The sequence below is a fragment of the Cavia porcellus genome, unplaced genomic scaffold (genome assembly GCF_034190915.1).
Source record: "Cavia porcellus strain 051 isolate PalLab524CR breed Dunkin Hartley unplaced genomic scaffold, mCavPor4.1 scaffold_37, whole genome shotgun sequence".
Classification (NCBI taxonomy): domain Eukaryota; kingdom Metazoa; phylum Chordata; class Mammalia; order Rodentia; family Caviidae; genus Cavia; species Cavia porcellus.
This window is the reverse complement of record NW_026947520.1, coordinates 9,893,316-9,914,658: the sequence shown is the minus strand read 5'-3', so window position 1 is coordinate 9,914,658 and position 21,343 is coordinate 9,893,316. Positions and strand designations below refer to the sequence as shown.

Sequence of the window (21,343 nt, the reverse complement as noted above, 5' to 3'; positions counted from 1 at the left end):
AGGGTGTATTTGTCCCAGGTACCACCTACCTGGGGTACAGCCCCAGCCTGAGTCTTTTTAAGGTAACTCAAAATTATACTAAGAACACAAAACTGTATTTCTCTTTTTCTAATGAAGTGCAAGCCAGGTGGCCACACTGAGCACCTAAGTACCAATCACAGTTCCAATTGTTGGTTTCTCTAGTACCACATTGCCACGGCTGAGGACCTGAAAGATACTGGTATTGATTTGGACCGAATAAGTGGAAGAATTCTGTGGTTTGGTCTCACTGAGTTGCCCAGGCTGGCTTTGAAATTGAGATTCTCCTGCCTTAGCCTCCCAGTTAGTTGGAATTCCATACAGTTTGAACTAATAGGCATATACCACCCCTAACAAGGGGTTTGTTTGTTTGTTTTATGGTAACAGGGTCTTGTACATCGAAGGCTGGCCTCCAGCTGACCATCCACCTGCCTCGGCCTCCCAAGTAGCTGATATTATAGGGTATTCCCCCAACTAGATTTAATTTTTGATTTTGACATTGTTGGAAGCATCTTTGATGGGAAACTTTCCAACTTCCTCAGCTGTCTGCCAGTAAATGATTAGCTCCCTTTTATGTAAATCAGGCCGACTGCAAAAATAAAACTCACAGATAAAGCCCTAAACCTATTTACCTTACATGTTCCTTACGAGGTCTGCCAGCAAACAGTAAAATCTACAGAATGCTAATTCCATTTCTAGAACAAAGTGAGGTTCAAAAATAAAGTGCCAGCCGGTGTCCCACTACTCAGGAGGCTGAGGCAGGAGAACTCCCTCAAGCTCAAGGCTAGCCTGGACTATATTGGGAGACTCTCAAAAAGACAAAAATAGTGTAAGATTCTGCTTGCCTGTGTGCACAGAGGCTTTGTCGAGGGAAAACGGAGAACAAGGGGTTTAATTAATCTGCAGACTAATCAGACTCTAGGCAAGCTCATGCTAGTAGGCAAAACCGAGACATGGAAGTGGTCCAGCAGCACCAAGCACGCTGAGGCCCGGATGAATAAGTGTCCGGGTTTTTAGCACTCCGTCTTTTGATCTAATACATCCTTTCCGGGCTCCTCCGCGGGAGCCAGCCGAGACACGCAACTGTCACGAACTGATCTTCCCTCTGTTGCAGACAGTATAACAGACTGCGGAGCCTGCTGAAGGACACGCGGCATGACTGCATCCTCTTCGCCAACGAGTTCCAGGAGCAATGCTACCTCCCCCGGGAGAAGGGTGAGGCCGTGGAGAAGTGGCAGACCAGGTGTGCCCCGCATCACCCTGCCCCAGCACCAGCACCGGCTTGACCGGTGCTGGAGTCCACCCGCAGCCACGTTGGAACTGCGATCGGTACTGAACTGCTTACAGCGCCCGTGTTGTAGATCGATGTGTTGAATACATGATCGTTGTATGTTTTTAAAGCTAATTAAGGAGACGTGGGTGTCCAGAATGAGTTCCCCTAGAACCCAGCAAGGTCCTCGCAGGGATCTAGACAGCGAGCCTGGAGTGCGTGTGCACGCATAGGTGCCCTCAGGGCTTCTCCTGAGACGCGGGGCTTCCCCCAGTGGTGCTCCTCATTATAGGTTGCTCTGTGGCTCAGCCTCCACCTGCAGGCTGGGGAAAGATGACAGCCTTCTGCATTCAAGGTTCTGCCATGGGGTTGGATGTCTCCGGGGATCGCAGATGCTTCCGGATTCACTCTGTATCCCCTAGAGCACCCAACCTGGCGCTTATAGATATATAATGGAGCCGTAGGAGGCATTCGTTTAGTGAATGAATGAGTGGTTCTCCATTTGGTCCTAACGATGGCAGAGTGAAAGAAGAATATGGGAGGCTGAGGCAGGAAGAGCTCCAGGAGTTTGAAGTCACCTTGCATCAGTCTGCCTGCTTGGGAGGACTCACACTTTGCTCGGTCCTACAGGAGCATCTACAACGCAGCTGTCTGGTACTATCACCACTGTGGGGACAGGATGCCCATCGTTATGGTGACAGAAGATGCAGAGGCGATCGAGCAGTATGGGAGTGAAACCCAAGGAGTGTTTGTGATTTCTTTCAAGGTATTTCCAGTGATTGGGCATAAGCGGCAGTGTGTGAGCATGGGCATGCGTGGTCGTGTCCCGAGGAGCACACACCCATGGATCCCTGCACAGAAAGAGAAAATAAGGGAGGGTATTAAGATGTCATATGTGGGCTGGGGATTTAGCTCAGCGGCATAAGCACCTGCCTTGCAAGCAGGCGGTCGTGAGTTCGATCCCTGGTACCGATAAAAAACGAAAAAGACAAAAAAAAAAAAAAAAAAGATGCCATATGTGTATGAGTCCCCAGCTAATCAGCCTCGACTTCAGCCGGTTCCTGGGACTGGAAGGCATTAATGTGTCCATGACCAGCCCAACAAGCCCTGCTGACAATACAGCCATTTTTGTTTTGGTTATTCTTTTTTAGTGCAGAAATTAATCCCAGACCATTTGTGTGCTCAGCATTCCCTACCTCTAAGCTATATCCCCAGTGCCCAAGCTAATGTTTATAATTACTGCAGAGACAGAAATGAACCTGGTGGGTGGAACAAGACTGCAGTATTAGCTGGGCGTGGTGATGCCCATCTATAACCTCGGCGCTCTGGGAAGCTGAGGCAGGAGAATCACAAATCTGAGCCAAGCCCAGACAATGTAGCAATTTAGCAAACCCCTCTCAAAAATTAAAAAATGCACTACTGATATCGCTTCAAGGCCGTGGGTTTAATCCCCAATTCTGCAAGAAAAAAAAGAGATTTCCAGTATTCTTTGTTGGTGTTGCTGTTGGCTTTTTTTTTTTTTTTTTTTTTTTGAGGGGGTGTATCAGAGATTGAACTCACAACCTTGTGCCTGCCAGGCAGGCACCTGTACCACTGAGCTAAACCTCCAGCCCTGTTGTTGGCTTTTTGACACAGGGTCTCGCTGTGTAGTTCAAGCTGGACTTGAGCACACTTTGTAGTCCAGGCTGATCTCAAAGGTGCAATGATTCTCCTGCCTCAGCTTCCTGAGTGTGGGGATTATAGGTATGTACCACCGTACTTGGCTAATACTCTCTTTTTTTTTTTTGGTACCAGGAATCAAACTTAGAACCTCACATTTGCCAGGCAGACACTGTTTCACTGAACTATATCCCCAGCCCAATATTCTTATTTTTGATCCACAAAATAGCAGTTTTACGTGGCCCTGGTTATTAGTAAAAATCAGGATGTATCTATGCCAAGAATAGAGTATTACTGAAGTGTAATAACACACGTGTATTATTGCACTAATTGTAGAAACAACTCTATGAGGTTAATGTTATTATGCCCTTATTAGTAAGGGAACTAAAGCACAGAAAGGCTAAGCCAGTTGTCCAAGGTCACAGAAATGGTTGCACTGGGACCAGTCCCAAGCAGTCAGACACCAGGGCTCTTCATCTCCAGGGTGAGCTGCCTTGCGAATGTCTTAGCAGAGACAAGTGTGGGGCTCAAGATGCAACACTGCCTATGGGAAAGCCGTTCTTCAGCAAAGGGCAAATTGTCACAGGTGGAAGTAGCATTATCGCTGTCAGCTTCTTCCTGCTGTCATAGCAACATAGCTGTTGCTGTCTCTTAAGAACCTTTGGAGACCACAGGGTGACTGCTAACCTCTCAGTAGACACCAGTCTCCCCTGTCTGGGTACCCAGTGTGTCCATCAAGTTCTGCCAGCTGATTGCGTCTTTTGACTGCACGAACTAGAACACAGCCCACCCTTGCCATCAGTTTACAGCCAGCCCAGCCGCATTTTGCATTGTAGATTCTCTGAGGTGCCCATGTGCACGAATTATTAAAGATTTGCCAATAGAATTTGCTTGGCCCTGCTATAAAAAGTGCTTCAGCATGCCAGAGAATTCCAGGGGCGCTGGATATTAATGACTGTGTCACTTGTTCTTTCAGCTCCAATACATCTTGTCTTGTCTCTGCAGAGGACAGTTGACTAAAATTACGCTTTTCTACTTTTTGTGGAAATTACTTTTCTTTGTAGTCCCGCAGTATAGGACAGTTTTATTTTGCTGTGTTTCTCAAGCAAACAGTGTGACCAAGGGCCTCATGCAGCTGAATGTTAGCAGAGAGAGAGAGAGAGAGAGAGAGAGAGAGAGAGAGTTCAGATGAGAGGAAAGCCCAGACTTTTCTTTGAGGACATGAGTTTATATGGAGTAGAGCCAAGGCGACAAATAGTTTTCAGGTTGGTGCTTCAAGATGACAAAAGTTTGATGTTGATGAGTGAGAGGTGACCAAACAATCAGGGTGCTAATTTAGCAGAGAGAACTTGTGGAAAGGCAATTTGAATAGGACCCTGAAATTAATGGAAGAAGTGCTTGAGTTGACAATAAGGGTGGTTTTTGGATTTTGGTTTGCGATTTCGTTTTTTGTTTTATTTCAATTCAAGAAATACCGGTGTGCTACACTCTGCCTGAGTCTTAATTTTTTTGTTTTGTTTTGTTTTTTATTTATTTTGTCTCTTTTGAGACAGGGTTTAACTATGTAGTTCAGGCCAGCCTTGAACTCATAGCTGTCCTGCCCTCAGCTTCCCAAGTGCTAAAATTACAGGGAGGCACCCTGATACTGGGTGTTAGATTTAAAATTGAGTTTAATGGGCTGAGAATTTAGCTCAGCAGCATAAGCACCTGCCTGGTGAGCGCAAGATCGTGAGTTTGATCCCCAGTACCAAAAATAAATAAATACATAAATAAAATAAAATTGAGTTTAAGAACATGTTAAAAGATAAGAGTACCAGGTATGACGGTGCACGATTGTAATCTCAGCCCTAGGGAAGCTGAGGCAGGAGGATTGCCACAAATCTGAGGCTGCTCTGAGCTACTTAGTGAGCTCAAGGCCACCCTGTCACCCTGACCTATATAGTGAGACTGTCTCAAAAAGAAAGAAAGATGAGAATATGTCCAACTCATAGGATCTTTTCCTGTCCACTCTCTGTAAGCCACTGTGTGTATCAGTGAGCTGGACAGAAAGACAGGCTGCCAGGATTTGGGGGTGGACCTCATATGAGGTGCATTTAGAGAGAGGTTTGAAAGTAGAGGATCTGGGAGGTAGAAGTGGGCTATGGTGGGGCGGCTGTGAGGGTTCCCTTGCCCAGGCTTCTGGAACTAAGAAAAAAAAAAAAAAAACCTCAAAACCAGGCACAGTGGCACTCACCTGTAATCCCAGCACTCTGGGAGGCTGAGGCAGGAGGACCACAAATTCCAGCCAAGCCTAGGCAATTTAGTAATTTAGGAAGACCCTTTCTCAAAATGAAAGCTAAAAAAAGGGCTGAGGTTGTCACTCAGTACAAACAGTCTGGGTTCAATCCCCAGTGCCGAAAAACTAAAGGAAAGTAAAGAACAAAAAGAAAATAAAGAGGCCGCGAGCGGAATGCTCCCCTGTCCACTCATGCGCACAGCTGACCTCACCTTCCGCACCTTCTTTGTGCCTTGCTAAGCGCAGGATTACCTGGACAACTTCTGGCCGGATTTAAGTGCTGCCCATGAGCTGTGCGAATCTATCCTGCAGTCCCGCCGGGCGCGGGAGAGCGAGAGCCAGGAGAGCCACGGCCGGGAGTACGCGGAGCACCTGCCTCTGGAGGTGCTGGAGGCCGGCATCAGGTTGGGGCGCTACGTGCAGGTGAGGGACTCCGAGGGGCAGTGTTGGGCCCTCTCCGCTGGCTGCAAGCCTGTGAGTCCCCAAGCTGCCCGAGGCACACAGGGACGAGAGTCAGCCTGGTGTGGGTGTGGAGGACATTTGGGCTGCAGTCTGTCTGTGCCTGCCTGTCGGGTGGGAGCTGCTCTGTGACCCCTAACCCTAACCCTAACCCTAAGGCTTACTCCTGCTGCGTGGAGCACTGCATAGGTGGAGTCGGGGAGCTACGTCGGCTTCGGGGGGTTTTGTTCTGTTTTGCTTTGAGATGGTCTTGTCCAGGATGGCCACAGACTCACAGCAGTCCTCCTGCCTCAGCCTACTAGATTATTTTAGGAATGCATTACCATATCCGGCAGGAGCTACCTGGAAATGATGACTGTCAGGAGGAATGAAGTGCATCGTTTTGAGTCAGGGTGTGGAGGTTTGGCAACATTGTGAAATTCAGCTTCTGGGGCCGGGGATTTAGCTCAGTGGTGTAAGCATCTGTCTGGCCAGTACAAGGTGGTGGGTTCGATCCTGTACCAGAAAAACAAAGAAATTCAGCCTCTGCATTTTCTGGTCATTTTCCTCCCCCATTAATGATCCCCAGCCCTCAAACCCAGGGGTGTCAAGGTCTGGAGAAACAAGGTCCTATGATGACTTCTTTCTCAGCAGTTTTATATCCACTCAATGTTCATAAGCTGAAAGTCACAGAGACACAGAATTGTCTTGGCATAGAGTTCATACTTATTTTTTCATGTTTCTCTTTCCTCTGTTCACACCTTTATACTTGTGGTACTGACGCTCAAACTCAGGCCTCACACGTGCTAGGCACATGTTATACCTCTGTACTCTGCTGCACTCCTGGAATTGATATTTCCCACCACAACTCGGAAGGTTTTCACTGTGGCCAGAGTTTGAGAGCAGCACACTGAAGTCTGTGCCCAAAGTAGGAATATTTAAATAGTATAGCAAAAGAATATTTCAAACTGATGGTGTCCTCTCGAGAGAAATTTAATATTACTCCTGGAAAGGGATTATATCCCAGAATTTAGGAGGCTGAGGCAGGAGGATCCCGGAGAGTTTGAGGCCAGCCTGGGCTAACGCAGTGAGTTAAGGTCCTGGACTACATAGTGAGACTCTGTCTAAAAAAAAAAGAAAGAGCAGAATATTATGAGAGTATTTTTATATAAGTTTTAAAAAACTAGACTTTTTGGAGGTATAACAGGCAGATAAAAAATTTTCTCACACTGAGTTTGTATTATGATTTCAGGGCACTCTAAATGTGAACAAATACAGAGCCCAAATAGAAGCTTTTGTTCGACTTCAAGGAGCCAGCAGTAAAGATTCAGGTTCAGTATGAAGCATATACACACCTCCACACTACTTTCTCATTCTGCTAGGCCACAGTGAGGGGAGCAAAGCTGGAACTTGTGTCGTGCAGCCCGTGTCGTAGTGTGCACTGAGCATGTTGGGATTTTAGGTTTTTCCTCCTCACTTTTGTCTCTAATTTTGATTGTGTCTTATTTTACTTTTTAAAAATTTTATGAAGTTTTCATTAACATAAATGTGCATATTTATACGGCATGGAGTGGTAAACATACGTGTGTGTGTGTGTGTGTGTGTGCGTGTGTGTGTGTGTGTGTGTGTGTGTGTGTGTGTGTGTTTTTCCTTTTGGTACCAGGAATTGAACTCACGACCTCGCACTTGCCAGGTGGGCACTGTGCCACTTGCCACTGAGCTATATCCCCTGCCACCTAGTGTGCTATTTCAGTGTACATATACAGTGTGTGAGGATCAGCTCAGGGCAATTATTGCATCCTCCACTGACACGGCCGGCATCTCCTTGTGCTGAGAACCTTTGGAATCCTCCCCCTAGCTATTTGAAAACACCCATTTCATATTGTCAACACAGTTATTCCATTGCTGCAGAGCACAGGGAAGTTTTTCTTCCTATCAGATGCGCCCTAGTTTCTGGTTTTATTGCTAAACTTTTAAGATACAGAGAAGCAAAGTCGCCTGTCCAGATCAGCCATGCCAGTTAGGCTGAGATTTGAAGATATCCCTGTGATCTCAGTGTGTATTACCTTTCACTTGTCATTCCTGGGGCTTGAACCTAGGGCCTTGCACATGCTAGGCAGCATGCATTCCACCCTGAGCTACATCCCCAGCCCTTTTTATTTTATTTTTTGAGACAAGAGTCTCAGTAAGTTGCCTAAATTGGCCTCAGACTTCAGCCTTCTTGCCTCTGCCTCCTGAAGAGCTGGGGTTCCAAGCATGTGTCCCCTCACCTGACATATTATCATAGTAAATCACTTCAAAGAAGTAATCAAATGAAAACAATGTATAAATAAGTCATCCCCAGACATGGTGACACATGCCTGTCATCCAAGCACCTAGCAGGCTGAGGCAAGAGGATCAGTGTGAGTTCAAGGCCAGTGTGGGCTACAGATGAGACCCTCCAAACCAAACACAAAAGGTGATGGAGTGGCCTGGGAGAAAGCCCGTTCTATGGCGTGATGCTGTGACACCAGCAGAACAAAGTGTGACCTTTGCCAGGCAGGAGCTGTTACTTGGAGGAGAGCTGCTTAGACCCTGAGGTGTCTGAATCTTGGGGTATGGTGTGCCCCACCATGGGGCCTTACGGTCTCTGTGCCACCTCACATAGGTCTAGCTAGTGACATCCTCATCCATGGCATGAAGGCTCGGAACCGTGCCATCCACGGGGACGTGGTAGTCGTGGAACTGCTCCCGAAGGGTGAATGGAAGGGAAGGACCGGCGCCCTGTGTGACAATGACAGCGAGGACAAGGCTTCAAGTGAGGCCCCCAGCGAGCCCATGCCCACAGGTGAGCCACGCCCTGTACCTTACAGGGGCAGCCATGTTGCTCCTGGAATCACTGCTCCTCTGCCTGTTGATACCCTGTACCAAAACACCAAAGGAGAAAGAAGATGTGCTCTTCCTGTGAGCCATTGGTAACTGAGCTGGGATGAGAAACAGGAAGTGGCTGAGAGACAAGAAGAGTCGAGGTCCCCATCCCCACAAGCACCTGGCTAACTCAGAGGAACACAGACTGAGTTAATAACAACTGAAGTACAAAAACAACTTCGTGCTTGTGATGTCGGAATGGCTTTGCAGGCCTGAAGCTGGTAGTGTGAGCATCTGTTGAGAGCAGAACAATACGCAGTGTAGCAACTCTGGGGGATTTCCTGCTGTCTTGTTGTTGAAATCCAGTAATGTTCTGTTTTGTTTTGCTCTGTTTTACTGTGTTGTTTTATTCAGTGTTCTGTTTTGATTGGTTTTGTTTGATTTTATTGTGTCTGATGGCGTGGGCAGCAGTTTTAAAGATAACAAGAGGGATTATGATAGCCATGGTCGCTTTCCTATTACTGTGTTTTGAGGTCCCCCTATCACTTTTGCTGTTTTCTTTCAATTGGCTTTGTTCTCTTTAAAATTAAAAAAACAACAACAATAACAAAACATCACTGCCATGGAGTGCAGCCTGAGGTTTGTGAGGGAGGGGGACAGGGACCGGTAGGCTCAAGACACCTTGAAAGGCCAGGCTGGCAATGTACCAAAAAATTGCTTATCTTAAAAAGTAGCATGTCTACAAAACTCTGAGAAGGCAGATCTCTGGGCACCTCTTGACCCACGTAGCAGGGGTTGTAAACACTGGCACTTTGCAGCTCTCCTTGGCTTCCATACTACCAAGCCGGTCACAGCCGCAGTAGGTGACATCTGACCCACTCACACCTCTTTTCTTCTGTCTTCCCAAAGGCCGAGTGGTGGGCATCCTTCAGAAGAACTGGCGCGATTATGTGGTGACTTTCCCGTCCAAGGAGGAGGTCCAGTCTCAGGGCAAAAATGCTCAGAAGATCCTTGTCTCTCCGTGGGATTACAGAATCCCCAAGATCCGCATTAGCACCCAGCAGGCCGAAGCCCTGCAGGTAGCTGACACTGAATCTCTGTTGTTCTCCTTCTGTCTCCCCCAGCTGCTGCTCAGTATAGGAAGCACTGTGAATTCTTCTGCATAAGAGGAAATCACTTATTGATGGATTCTGGCACCTCAAGATCCTGTTTTTTTAAAAATTCTAAATATATAGGAACCATCTATTAAGTAGTCCATGGTTAATAAATGAGGGCTGCAGCGAAATCGTCCTAGAAAAGAACTCTGTAGGACAAGCAGAGGGAACATACATTATCCTGCTATCCAACCCAGAAACTTTGAATAGCTCCACTTTGCCAACACTAACAAGCTGTCCTCCAGCCAGCGATACAGAAATACGATTGCTCTGGCCTGCAGAGATGATGTAGTGGTACTTCGCAGAATCAATTCTCCATAAAGGCATATAGTGCTGGGGAGAAGTCATAAACAAAAAGTTAGGAATTAACCTTTCCTGGTGGCTCAGCGTGCAGGCATGATCCAGTTTTTGCAGTTTGTAAATGCAAAATGTGAAGCAGAATGTCCACAGCCACAGACCAACATGGTCATTGTACCTTTGCATCCAGAGGGTTTTGTAGACCCTCTGAGGCCAAACAGGAGCAGCCAGTACCGTTTCCATTTCTACGGTTTACCCAGAGAGTTAGGCAGTAGGGAATCCAGCTTATACTGACACCTTCTTTCCCACAAAAGGATATTTTAAGGCTTCAAGAAAATTAGATCAGTTGGGTGTGGTGGCACACGCCTGGAAGCCCAGCAGGTGGGAAGCTGAGGCAGGAGGACCATCATGAGTTCAGCCAACCTGAGTGCCATAGTGAGTTCAAGACCAGGCTGAGCTACAGAGCAAGACCTTGTCTCAAAAAAAAAAAAAAAAAAAAAAAAGAAAAGAAAAAAGAGAAAGAAAAAACGAACGAATGAACAAACCTGTATTTGGACCATGTATAATTGGGTTTTTCCATTGTGTTGCAAGTATTAACTAAATTGTGTTACATTTGGCTTTAACAGACTGAAATTTCCAGTCCACTTATTTGATGTAAAGGTATTACCTCCTTCAAAACATCAGGCTTAAGTGTTTACCTACCATCTGGCAATGCTGTCGATTAAGAACAGAAAACAGTCAGATAAGCCACCACTGCAGATGACCCAGTGCTGTTCATCTCACACGTTTGATGCTTGTAACAGAATCACGCAGATCCCATTCTTGGCTCCCTTTTTATTTTCCCTCTGTGCAGGACTTCAGGGTGATCGTGCACATCGATTCCTGGGAGTCGACATCCTTGTACCCAAACGGACACTTTGTCCGAGTGTTAGGAAGAATCGGCGACCTAGAAGGGGAGATCGCAACCATCCTGGTGGAGAACAGCATCTCGGTCACCCCCTTCTCAGAGGCTCAGGTCAGACCTCACAGGGGACTGTGGCTCTGCCATGGGCATTTCTTTTAGGGTTTGTTGTAGTTGCATCATTAAGAAAGAAACACCCGGGAGCCAGGTGTGGTGGTGCACATTTGTGATTCCCACCACTCCAGAGCCTGAGGCAGGAGACTGCTGCAAGTTCGAGGCCAACCTGAACTATATAGTGAGACCTGCCTCTGAAACCCAGAAAGAAAAGAGAGCAAGAGAGAAAAGAAAAGAAAGGAAAGCAAAAAAGAGAAGCAGGCAGGCAGACCTATGTTCTCTGGAATAGCCCACTGTCTAAAGCCCTAATAGTCTCCCTCCTTTCTTCTGATTTGCCTTGGGGTTTTTAGATTTGTTTGGTTTTGCTTTCATGTTTTGGAGAGGGTGTTGCTCTGTCGTCTGCGCTGGCCTGGAACTCAGCCTCTCTCTCAAGTGCCAGGACTAGGGGTAAGGGTGGCTGACACCAGGTCTGGCTTTTGTTCTGTATTTGGACCACACTAAAGTCAGCTTCAGGCTTGGAATTCATTTCATATGGTCTCCTCGCTCTCCAAGTTTCACATTTTCCAACTGTGCTTAAAAATGGTACGCTTGCTTGGCGTTGAGCTGCATGCCTGTCATCTCAGCACTTGGGAGGCTGAGGCAGGAGGATTGCTGTTTGAGGCCGGCCTTGGCTACATAAAGACCTTCTCTCAAAAAGAAAGAAAGGAGAGGAAAGGAGGGGAGGGGAGGAAAACCAAACCAGCATGCCAGGGTCTCACAGTCAGTGCCCTCAGGAGAACTCGGGGGCCCAGCACACACACAACCCATCACAACTCATCAGCCCCAGGCCACAAGGGGAACAGAATCTAGCACCACACATCGCCCGCCCATGGGTCAAAAAACCACGCTGGTGAAACTCCACTCCCAATCTCTGCAGAAGACGAAGTCCCCATGACTTAAACACCAGCTGTTCACACTGCATTGTGACCGCTTGAAATCTGCATAGATCCTGTTTACTATCCTTGCCTCGGCATATTCGAGTGTGCACTGATTTTCTGTTCTGCATCATTCATTTAAAATTATTTCTCTAGTTTGACACAGCCTACTAAGCAGTGCTTGGAACACAGGACTGTCTATGGACACATCCTGTTTGTATCCCCCTTCCTCAGATTGTTAGGCATTGGGGCTGCTGAATTTTTCAGTACTGTATTATAAAAAACGCTGCCTTCCAATATTATCATTAACACTCTCGCCCCCCTTTTTGATAATTCCCTTGGTGTGAAACCCTGGAAGTGAGATTACCAAGTCAAAGGGTATAAAAATTGTAAACAGCTTGCGTTACGTACTGGCAGCATTTCCTTGTAAAATTGGACCAATTTCCGTTACCATCAGGGTGGATGGGTGTTCTTATATTCTTCACAGTTTTTGACAGAATAGGAACTATAATAGGAAAATGTTTTAGAATATTTTACATTATTAAATTTTTATGTTAAACATTAGTTTCTGGAAATGATTTGTTGACTTGTTTCATAGCTCTTAGTGGAAATGTTAGAATAAAATAAAGTGTGAATTAAAATTACAGAACTAGAATTCTGTCTCCCCTGTTAGCCTACTTAACTGCAAATTGATGGCTTACCTAAGTAAAAATAGGGAGAAAATGCCCTAGATTGGTCCTGTTTAAATTATCTTAAAGGAATTTTTCTTTTGTTGTTGTTGTTGTTGTTAATATTAGAGACAGGGGTCTCAGTATGTAGTCCAAGCTGACCTTGAACTCACTATATAGCCCAGACTGCCCTGAACTCCCAGCAATCCTGCCTCAGCCTCCTAAGAGCTGAGATCACAGGCATGCACCACCACATCTAGATTGGCTTTTCCAGAGTTTGACTTGAATTAAAGCCACATTCAAGCAAATGGATCAGGCTGGGCTTAGTGGTTTTGCACCTCTAATCCCAGCACTTGGGAAGCTGAGGGAGGAGGCTTGCCCCAGGTTCAAGGCCAGCCTGGGCTGTGGAGTTCAAGACAGCCTAAACTACATGGCAGGACTCTATCTGGAAAAGGAAAAAGGAGAAGAAAAGTAGCGGAACAAAATCAAACATAGATCGTTTGGAAATGGGGTACATTTTACCCTCTCCTGAGCCACCCACTCTTGCTGCAGCCCCCGTAATTGACTAGGCTAGCAGAAGTGACTTCCTGAGACACTTCCTGTCAGTTGCAGAGATCCTCAAGAATGTGTTTTCTGGAGAGCCCCAACTATCCCGTGCCACGCCCAGAGTCTGACATCTCTGAGGCACCTAGTAAATAATTCTTGATCCAAGACACAAACTGGGCTGACACACAGGCGAATTTCTCTACCCGCTCACATCACCGCTTGTGTAGACTTCCCCGCCTGTGATGCTCAGGGGCTGGGATGTGACCTCTTGTGCAGCTGTGTGAGACACCCGTGAACACCCCCGAGAAGCCCTGGCAGGTGAGTGCCGAGGAGGAGCGCAGGAGGAGAGACCTGCGGCGGACCCACCTGGTGTTCAGCATCGACCCCAAGGGCTGTGAGGACGTGGATGACGCGCTGTCTGTCAGGACCCTGAGCAACGGTGACCTGGAACTCGGGGTTCACATTGCAGACGTCACACACTTCGTGGCTTCCAATTCTTACATCGACGTCAAAGCCAGGACGAGGTGTGACGCTGTGGGGATCACCACTGTGGGCATGTGTGTGGCTGTTTTCTGTCTGCTGGCTTCAGATGCTGAAATAGCGAATGTGTGTCGTTCTGAGAATCCCCTGTGGGGGGACAAAAAAGCAGAGCGCTGGCCTTCCCCACCTGTTTTAGAAAAACAGTACTTCTCCTGAGGTGGTGGTAAACACCAGTGAGCCTCGCGCTGGGAAAACTGAGGCAGGAGGATGCCACGACTTTGAGGCCATCCTGGACAACACAGCGAGACCCTGTCTCAGAAAAACAAGAAAGGCACTGGGGGTGCTGCTCAGTGCTAGAGCTCTTGCTTTGCATGCACAAGGCCCTAGGTTAGATCCCCAGTACCACAAAAAACAGTACGTTGAGCAAATCACCTTTCAACTTTGCTATACAAAATTTTCTGCTAAGTTGAGTTTGGTTTTCATGCAGTAACATACTGTACGAACACTGCATTCTAGTTATCCCATAGCCGTGATCTGTGTCACTTGCTCTTTAGCAGCAGTGAAATTTATTTGAGAGGCTCTGAGAGTGAGTTTAGCCACACTGAGCAGCCCAAGTGAAAGGGAAAAGCCAAAATAAAAAAAAGGGTGGGTTATGGTGAGGAAAAGCAAAGACAGCTGTTTTGGTTTAAGACAGGGTCTCACTATGTGGTCCTAGCTGGCCTCCAGCTCATGGCGACCCTCCTGCCTCAGCATCCCAAGCTCTGGGATTACAAGCACACAGTGGGGGGATTTTATTACATCACTAGATTAGTCAGCCCAAAACTGAATCAGGGAAGCGGGCGTCTGGGAGGCATTTCATGACACAGCCGGCGCCTGTGCTGGGGAGCCTGTCCCGGGTCCTGGCTGTTCCTCCACATCCTTTCCCCATGGCCTAGCTGCCAGCACTTCTGCATCTGCTGAAGGTCAGCCATGCCTCTGTGTCATTCACAGGGCCACCACTTACTACCTAGCAGATCGGCGCTATGACATGCTGCCCTCTGTCCTCAGTGCTGACCTGTGTTCCCTCCTGGGAGGCGTGGATAGGTGAGTTTACTTTTATTATCTTTAGGGCCTGTTGTGGACCGGCCACATTACCTGGTGCACCTCAGAAGTGGCCACCTTGGGCTGGGGATTTAGCTCAGGGGCATAAAGTGTCTGGCTGGCAAGCATGAAGTTGTGAGTTCGGACCTCCCCACCCCCGTACCAAAAAGAAAAAGAAGTGGCCACCTTTTCTGTGCTGTAAAATTCCCTTCTAAAACATGCTCAGTCCCCGTGGGTGCTGTCTGGTGTGAGGATCACACACTTGAGGAGTTTTCCTTTGTTGTAAAGTTTGCCTTTTTTTTTTTTTTTTTTTATTGTTGTTGTTTTCTTTTTTGGGGGTGGGGGGCGTTGGTACTGGGAATTGAACTCAGGACCTCTCACTTGCCAGGCAGGCACTATGCCAATGAGCTGTGACCCCTCCTAAAGTTTGCTTTTGAATAGGTAGTAACAATTACACTGTCCAGGTCTATAGGTTCCAAGAGATATTTAATGAAAGCTTCCATCCTGTCACTCTCCCTCAGTTGCCAGTTTCTTGTTCTACTAGATTTAGTACACATAAGCTGGCAGTGATGGTGCATGCCTGTAATTTAGCACTCAGGGGCTGAAGCAGGAGGACTGTCATGAGTTCAAGGCCAGCCTGAGCTACATAGCAAAACTCTGTCTCAAAAACCAAAAGACAAGAACAAACACACACACAAATATGGATCCGTGCTTTTTCCACATGAATGGCAACATCACACACATACAGTCACACTATCTACCACCTCTTTGGTTTGGATTTAATGGGCCTTGGGATCATTTCATTGAATGACGGTGACTTATATGTCATTCAATCTGCAGTGTGTCACTGTTAAAATCAAAGCCACCTTGAATTCTGAACATAACTCATGCCGTACCTTTAAAAAAATGCAGTGTCTTTGAAGGAGATATTCCCAGAAGTGCAGTGTGTGTGTCAAGGGTTTGTGCATTTGTGTGTTCAGTGACATAATCCAATCCTCGCCACAGAGGCCACCGAGATTGTGTTTCCACCAGCCACATGTGGGAATGTTCATTTTCCCGCAGCCTTGCCAGTGGAGTACATGATACAGTTTTATCTTCGCCAGTTTGATAAATGAAAACTAGAAGGGCCAGGGCTGTGGCTGGGTAGTGAAGTATGTGCTTCGTGGCACAAGGCCCTGGGTTCAATCTCCAGCATAAGAAGTAAGTATCTCAGAGTGGTCTTAATCTGCATTTTCCTACTAAAATTTCTGTGTTTAACAGGCATTTATGCACTCCTTTTCTGTAAATTGCATACTTCACTCTCTTTACCCACCTTTCATTGGGTTTATGATATATTACTAATTGATTTGTAAGTATGTTTTATATATTAGGGAAGAGGATCTTTTTCATATATGAGTTGCAGTGTCTGTGTTCCTAAATAGAATGTTTTGATGACAGAGTGATTCTTTGCTAAAATGAATTTTTTGCTAATCTGTCATCAAGGGTGATATCAAAGTTGAAATGCCATAGTCCTGCCTGTGGGATTTGAAAGCTTGACTATAATTTCCTGGGTCTCCTATAATCCCAGCTTTCAGGAGGCTGAGGCAGGAGGATTGCTACAAGTTAAAGGCTGACTTGAACTACATTATCAAGATCCTGTATCAAAAAAAAAAATAGAAAAAAAGAGCTGGGGTCTTAGCTCAGTGGCACAGTGCCTGTCTGGCAAGCACAAGGTTATAAGTTTGATCTCCAATCCAAAAAAAAAATTAACAGGCCTACTTTCAACGTTACCCGTTTTGTAGGTATGCTGTGAGCGTCATGTGGCAGCTGGATAAAACCTCTTATGAAATTAAGACGGTGTGGTATGGAAGAACCATCATTCGGTCCGCTTACAAACTCTGCTATGAAGCAGCTCAAGAGCTCCTGGATAGAAACTTTGGCATCGTTGATGAGATCCCAGAACTCAAAAACCTGGATGAGAAGAGCAAGCAGGCTAGGCTGGAGGAGCTGGCAGGGGCCATCGAGAGGCTGACTGACATCGCTCGCCATGTCCGGGCAAAGCGCAACCGCTGTGGGGCCCTGGAGCTGGAGGGCGTGGAGGTTCGAGTCCAGCTCGATGACAAAAACAATATCCACGACCTCATCCCCAAGCAGCCCCTGGAGGTCCATGAGACCGTGGCTGAGTGCATGATCCTGGCCAACCACTGGGTGGCCAAGAAGATCTGGGAGAGCTTCCCACACCAGGCCCTTCTGCGCCAGCACCCACCGCCCCACCAGGAGTTTTTCGCTGAGCTCCGCAAGTGCGCCGCGGCCAAGGGCTTCACCATCGACACTCGGTATCGGGGCGCTCCGGCGGGGAGGGCAGGTGCTCTATGGGTCGTTTACAGCGGACACAGGAAGGTGTCTGAGCAAAAGTACGACACTTGGCTGTCCTCATTTACCTTAATGGTACCTACAAAGTGCTGGTTTTTGACAGGGTCGTGCTCTAGCCCAGCCTTGTGCCTCCCCAGCGCTGATATTACAAGTGTGTGCCACCATGCCCATCTTACTTTAACACTTTCAAAATGCAGCCTAACCTGTGCTTTTTGTTTTGTTTTGTTTCATTTTTGAGACAGGGTCTCACTAAGTCCCTATTGCTCTGAGTCAGCTGCAACTTGGGATCCTCCTGCCTCAGCCTTCCAGAGTGCTGGACTTACAGGTGTGCACCCCCACGCCTGGCTACATGCCTATAATTTAGGTCAGCACTGAGTCATGAGTTTAATGCAAGTCCATCAAATCTGAAACCTCACGTTAGTGACCATTCAGTGTGGCTTGTGTTCAGTATCATTCTCTCTTCCTTTTACTCCTAGCTAGACACAATGTAGAATTGAACTATATGTTATATTATTAGTTTTATTTCTGATATACTTCTGTATTTCCTATGGTTTAAAAATTATTTTGAGAATACATAAATAGAATAGTTCCTATAGCTCTCTTCCAAAAAACAAAAACAAAAAAAACACCAGGTTTAAGCATATGATCCTAGCTCCTCAGGAGGCTGAAACAGGAGGATCACAAATTTAAGCTAAGTCTGTGCAATTTAGTAAGACCCTGTCTCAAAAAATAAAGAGGCCTGGGGATATAGCTTTGTGGTGAAGTAGGGCTGAATCCCCAGGACTACAAAATGAATAAATAAAATGATAATAATTTAGGGGTTTATGTACCCTCCGTTTTGTTTTGCTTTAATTAGTTATTGCTCGAAACAGGATCCTGCTATGTTTTGTTGGTCTCGAATTCCTGGGCACAAGAGATCTTCCTGCCTCATCCTCCTGAATACTGGGACTTTGACACATATCACTGAGTCCAGCTGCTTTGTTTTCTTAAACTCCCTAAGGCTTACTAATTCTTGATAGAAATTTTAAAAAGTAACTGGACATTGTGGCTCACACCTATAATCCCAGCACTTGGGAGACTGAGGCAGGAGGATCATCATGAGTTTGAGGCTAGCCTAGGCTACACAGTGAACCCCGGGCCAGCCTGAATAACATAGTGAGACCCTGTCTCAAAAAAGAAAAAGAAAAAGTGGTTAGTGTAAGATATATAAGGTTAGGACTAGAGGTACAGCCCATCGGCACAACACCTGTCTGGCACGTATGAGGTTGTGAGTTCAGTTCCCCGTACAAAAAAGAAAAAGAAAAGCTATATAAGGTTAATGTGTTAAGAATTCATCTCAACAGGACTCTTAAGTATGACAGCCAACCACTACCCACCCCAGCATTAAACAGCACATTATTCTTTCCTACTGAAGAAATTTATTCAAACTAAGTGTAGTGGTGCACACTTGTAATCCCACTACTCTACAAGGCTGAGGCAGGAGGGTCGCCAGAAGTTTGAGGCCAACCTGGGCTACATAGCAAGACCCTGTCTTAAAAAACAAAAACTGTACAGAGTCTGACACTTCTTCTTTGTTTCAACCTCAAAACCAAACTAGCTTTCTGTGCCTGAAAAGAGTTGCTTCTGAAATGTCTAAAAAAAATTTCACTGCAGGCAGAAGGTGGTGTTTAGATCAAGAGAGCAAAGGGTTCCTTCCAGTGGGAGCACTGCCCTGTAACTCGCCTTGCAGGGCTATGTCTGGTTTTCTTCTTGCTTGCCAGGTCCAACAAGGCGCTGGCCGACTCTCTGGACAAGGCAGAGGACCCTACCGACCCCATGGTGAACCGGCTGCTGCGCTCCATGGCCACGCAGGCCATGTCCAACGCACTGTACTTCTCTAGTGGCTCCTGTGCAGAGGAGGAGTTCCACCACTACGGTGATGACAACATCTCCCCCATGTGTGGTCACCCTGCGCATGCTGTTTAAGAAGCACATGTGAGGGGCTGGGGATTTAGCTCAGCGGCATAAGCACCTGCCTTGCAAGCAGGCAGTCGTGAGTTCGATCCCTGGTACCGGTAAAAAGGAAAAAGACAGAAAAAAAAAAAAAAAAAGAAGCACATGTGTACTTCCTCTCCTGACACTGGTTTCTTTTTCGAAGGTCTGGCCTTGGATAAGTACACCCACTTTACTTCTCCAATAAGGAGATACTCGGATATTATCGTGCACCGCCTACTAATGGCAGCCATTGCAAAAGATGAGAAAATGGAACTGAAAGAAAATTTATTAAGCAACAAAGATCTTGAGGAATTATGTAGACATATCAACAACAGAAACCGAGTAAGAAGGGCTTTAAAAATTCTCTTACTTGGGCTGGGGATGTAGCTCAGCGGCCTACGTGCTTGCCTGGCAAGTGCCATGTCATGAGGTTGATCCCTGGCACCAAAAAAATATTTCCCTTACATGTGGGTGTAGTGGCACACACCTGTCATGCCAGCACTCTGGAGGCTGAGTCAGGAGAACTGCTGAGTTCAAGGCTATCTTCTAGTGAGACCCTGTCTCAAAAAAAAAAAATCCTCTTACCCTAGGTTCTGGCTAATTAGTTTTATTGCATAGAAGAGTGAAGTACCTATGTATTTTAACAAATTATATTCCACAATTATTCTATTTTTTTTGTTGCTTTGTTAAGACATACTCTATGTAACCCAGGATGCCCTTGAACTCACACCAGTCCTCCTGCCTCAGCTCCCATGTGCTGGGATTACAGGAATGCCAAGCTAAATTCCATAATTATTCTAACCAGTGCCATCTCAGTGCATTAACTTATGTGGATTTGGGGAGACCTGTTTGTTTTTTAGATGAGGTCTTACTGTGTTGCCCAAGCTCCTCTCAAATTTATAGGGTTCAGCCTCAGCCTTTCAAGTAGCGGAGACTATAGGCATGCACCCCCATGTCTGACTTGGATTTGGAAGATGTGACAGTGAATTGGGTTATTCCAAAAGGTAGATATATAAAGATTCAAACAACGTATAAAGATACGAAGACAGGGGGCTGGGAATTTAGCTCAGCGGCATAAGCACCTGCCTTGCAAGCAGGCGGTCATGAGTTTGATCTCCGGTACCGATAAAAAGATACGAAGACAGGGAGGTGGCATACACCTGCATCTCAGCATCTGAGAGGCTGAGGCAGGAGGACTGCCACGAGTTCTAGGCCTGTATGAGCTACATAGTGACTTTAAGACCAGCCTGAATTACGTAGTGAGACCCTGTCAAAAAGTTTTTAAAAGGATATGAAAACAGAAAACTCGTCACATCACCCAGTGATAATCATTGCTAATTCTAGACAATCTTACATTTTCATTTACAGAAATACACTCTATTAGACACCATTTTTCACTTAGCATGCTTGTGGATAACACAGCATGCCAGTGACTACAGTGCACCGTTACTTTATGAGCTGCTTTGTGTTCTATTGCACGTCATTGCTAGTAGCTGTAAGGCTGCACAGCACAGAAGTGGGCCACAGGGTGACACAGAACACTAAGAACCACCTGATTGTTTAATACAGTGGTTCTAATTGTGTTGTGCAATACTGTAGCAATAGCCATGTTCATATCTAAATTAATTAGAACTAGAGATTCAGTTCCTTGGATTTAAAAGAAAAAAAAAAGAACAGGCTCTTTACTACGTAGTTTAGGCTGGCCTCAGATTCCCTGGGATCCTCCTGCCTCAGCCTCCTAAGTGTGGAGATTATCAGTGAGCATGGTCAGGCCTGGCTGAATGTAATTTTTAAAGGCCCTGTGCGTGGGGGTAAGTTTCTTCTGGGATTCTCAGGGCAGCACTGATCCTGTGGGCTCCACTTCTAGGCAGCACAGCATGCTCAGAAGCAGTCCACTGAGCTCTTCCAGTGCATGTACTTCAAAGACAAAGACCCTGAAACTGAGGAGCGCTGCATAGCTGATGGTATTATTTACTCCATCAGGACGAATGGTGTGCTGGTGTTTATCCCAAGGTATGTCACGCCTGATGCGATCATTCATACAAAGCCGGAGTCAGACTGAAAAGTATACAACACAAGCAGTACACTGGATGTGAATTTATGAAAGTGTGCATTGCTGTGCCTAGTGGTGCGCACCTGTCATCCCAGCACTCAGGAAGCTGAGGCAGGATTATTGTAAAGTCAAACACTGCCTAACCTACCTAGCAAGATCCTGTCTCAAAAACTAAATAAACTACAAGTACTCCTAGAGCCAGGGGTGTAGTTCAGTGCCAAAGTACTTGCCTCACATGCACAGGGCCCTGGGTTCAATTCCCAACACTTAAAAAAAAAGCTTTTTGAGACAAGACTTCACAGT

At 46.4% G+C, this 21,343-nt stretch overlaps 1 protein-coding gene across 5 annotated transcripts in view; it reads left to right on the top strand.

Annotated features, from left to right (window-relative positions):
• The window catches only part of Dis3l (DIS3 like exosome 3'-5' exoribonuclease), a 29,376-nt gene that overhangs the window by 6,854 nt on the left and 1,179 nt on the right, over positions 1–21,343 (top strand). For 2 of the 5 annotated variants that reach the window (XM_003463477.5, XM_013145451.3), the window contains exons 3-15: positions 1,133–1,261; positions 1,919–2,054; positions 5,469–5,645; positions 6,913–6,991; positions 8,308–8,487; positions 9,417–9,586; positions 10,812–10,973; positions 13,378–13,625; positions 14,572–14,664; positions 16,443–16,976; positions 18,774–18,928; positions 19,151–19,329; positions 20,855–21,000. In XM_003463477.5, the coding sequence (XP_003463525.2) occupies positions 1,133–1,261; positions 1,919–2,054; positions 5,469–5,645; positions 6,913–6,991; positions 8,308–8,487; positions 9,417–9,586; positions 10,812–10,973; positions 13,378–13,625; positions 14,572–14,664; positions 16,443–16,976; positions 18,774–18,928; positions 19,151–19,329; positions 20,855–21,000 (2,388 nt within the window). Of the gene's footprint in view, positions 1–1,132; positions 1,348–1,918; positions 2,055–5,468; positions 5,646–6,912; positions 6,992–8,307; positions 8,488–9,416; positions 9,587–10,811; positions 10,974–13,377; positions 13,626–14,571; positions 14,665–16,442; positions 16,977–18,773; positions 18,929–19,150; positions 19,330–20,854; positions 21,001–21,343 lie in introns of those variants that run through there. The other 3 variants (XM_063243297.1, XR_010045593.1, XM_023562234.2) reach the window with 3 other exon arrangements.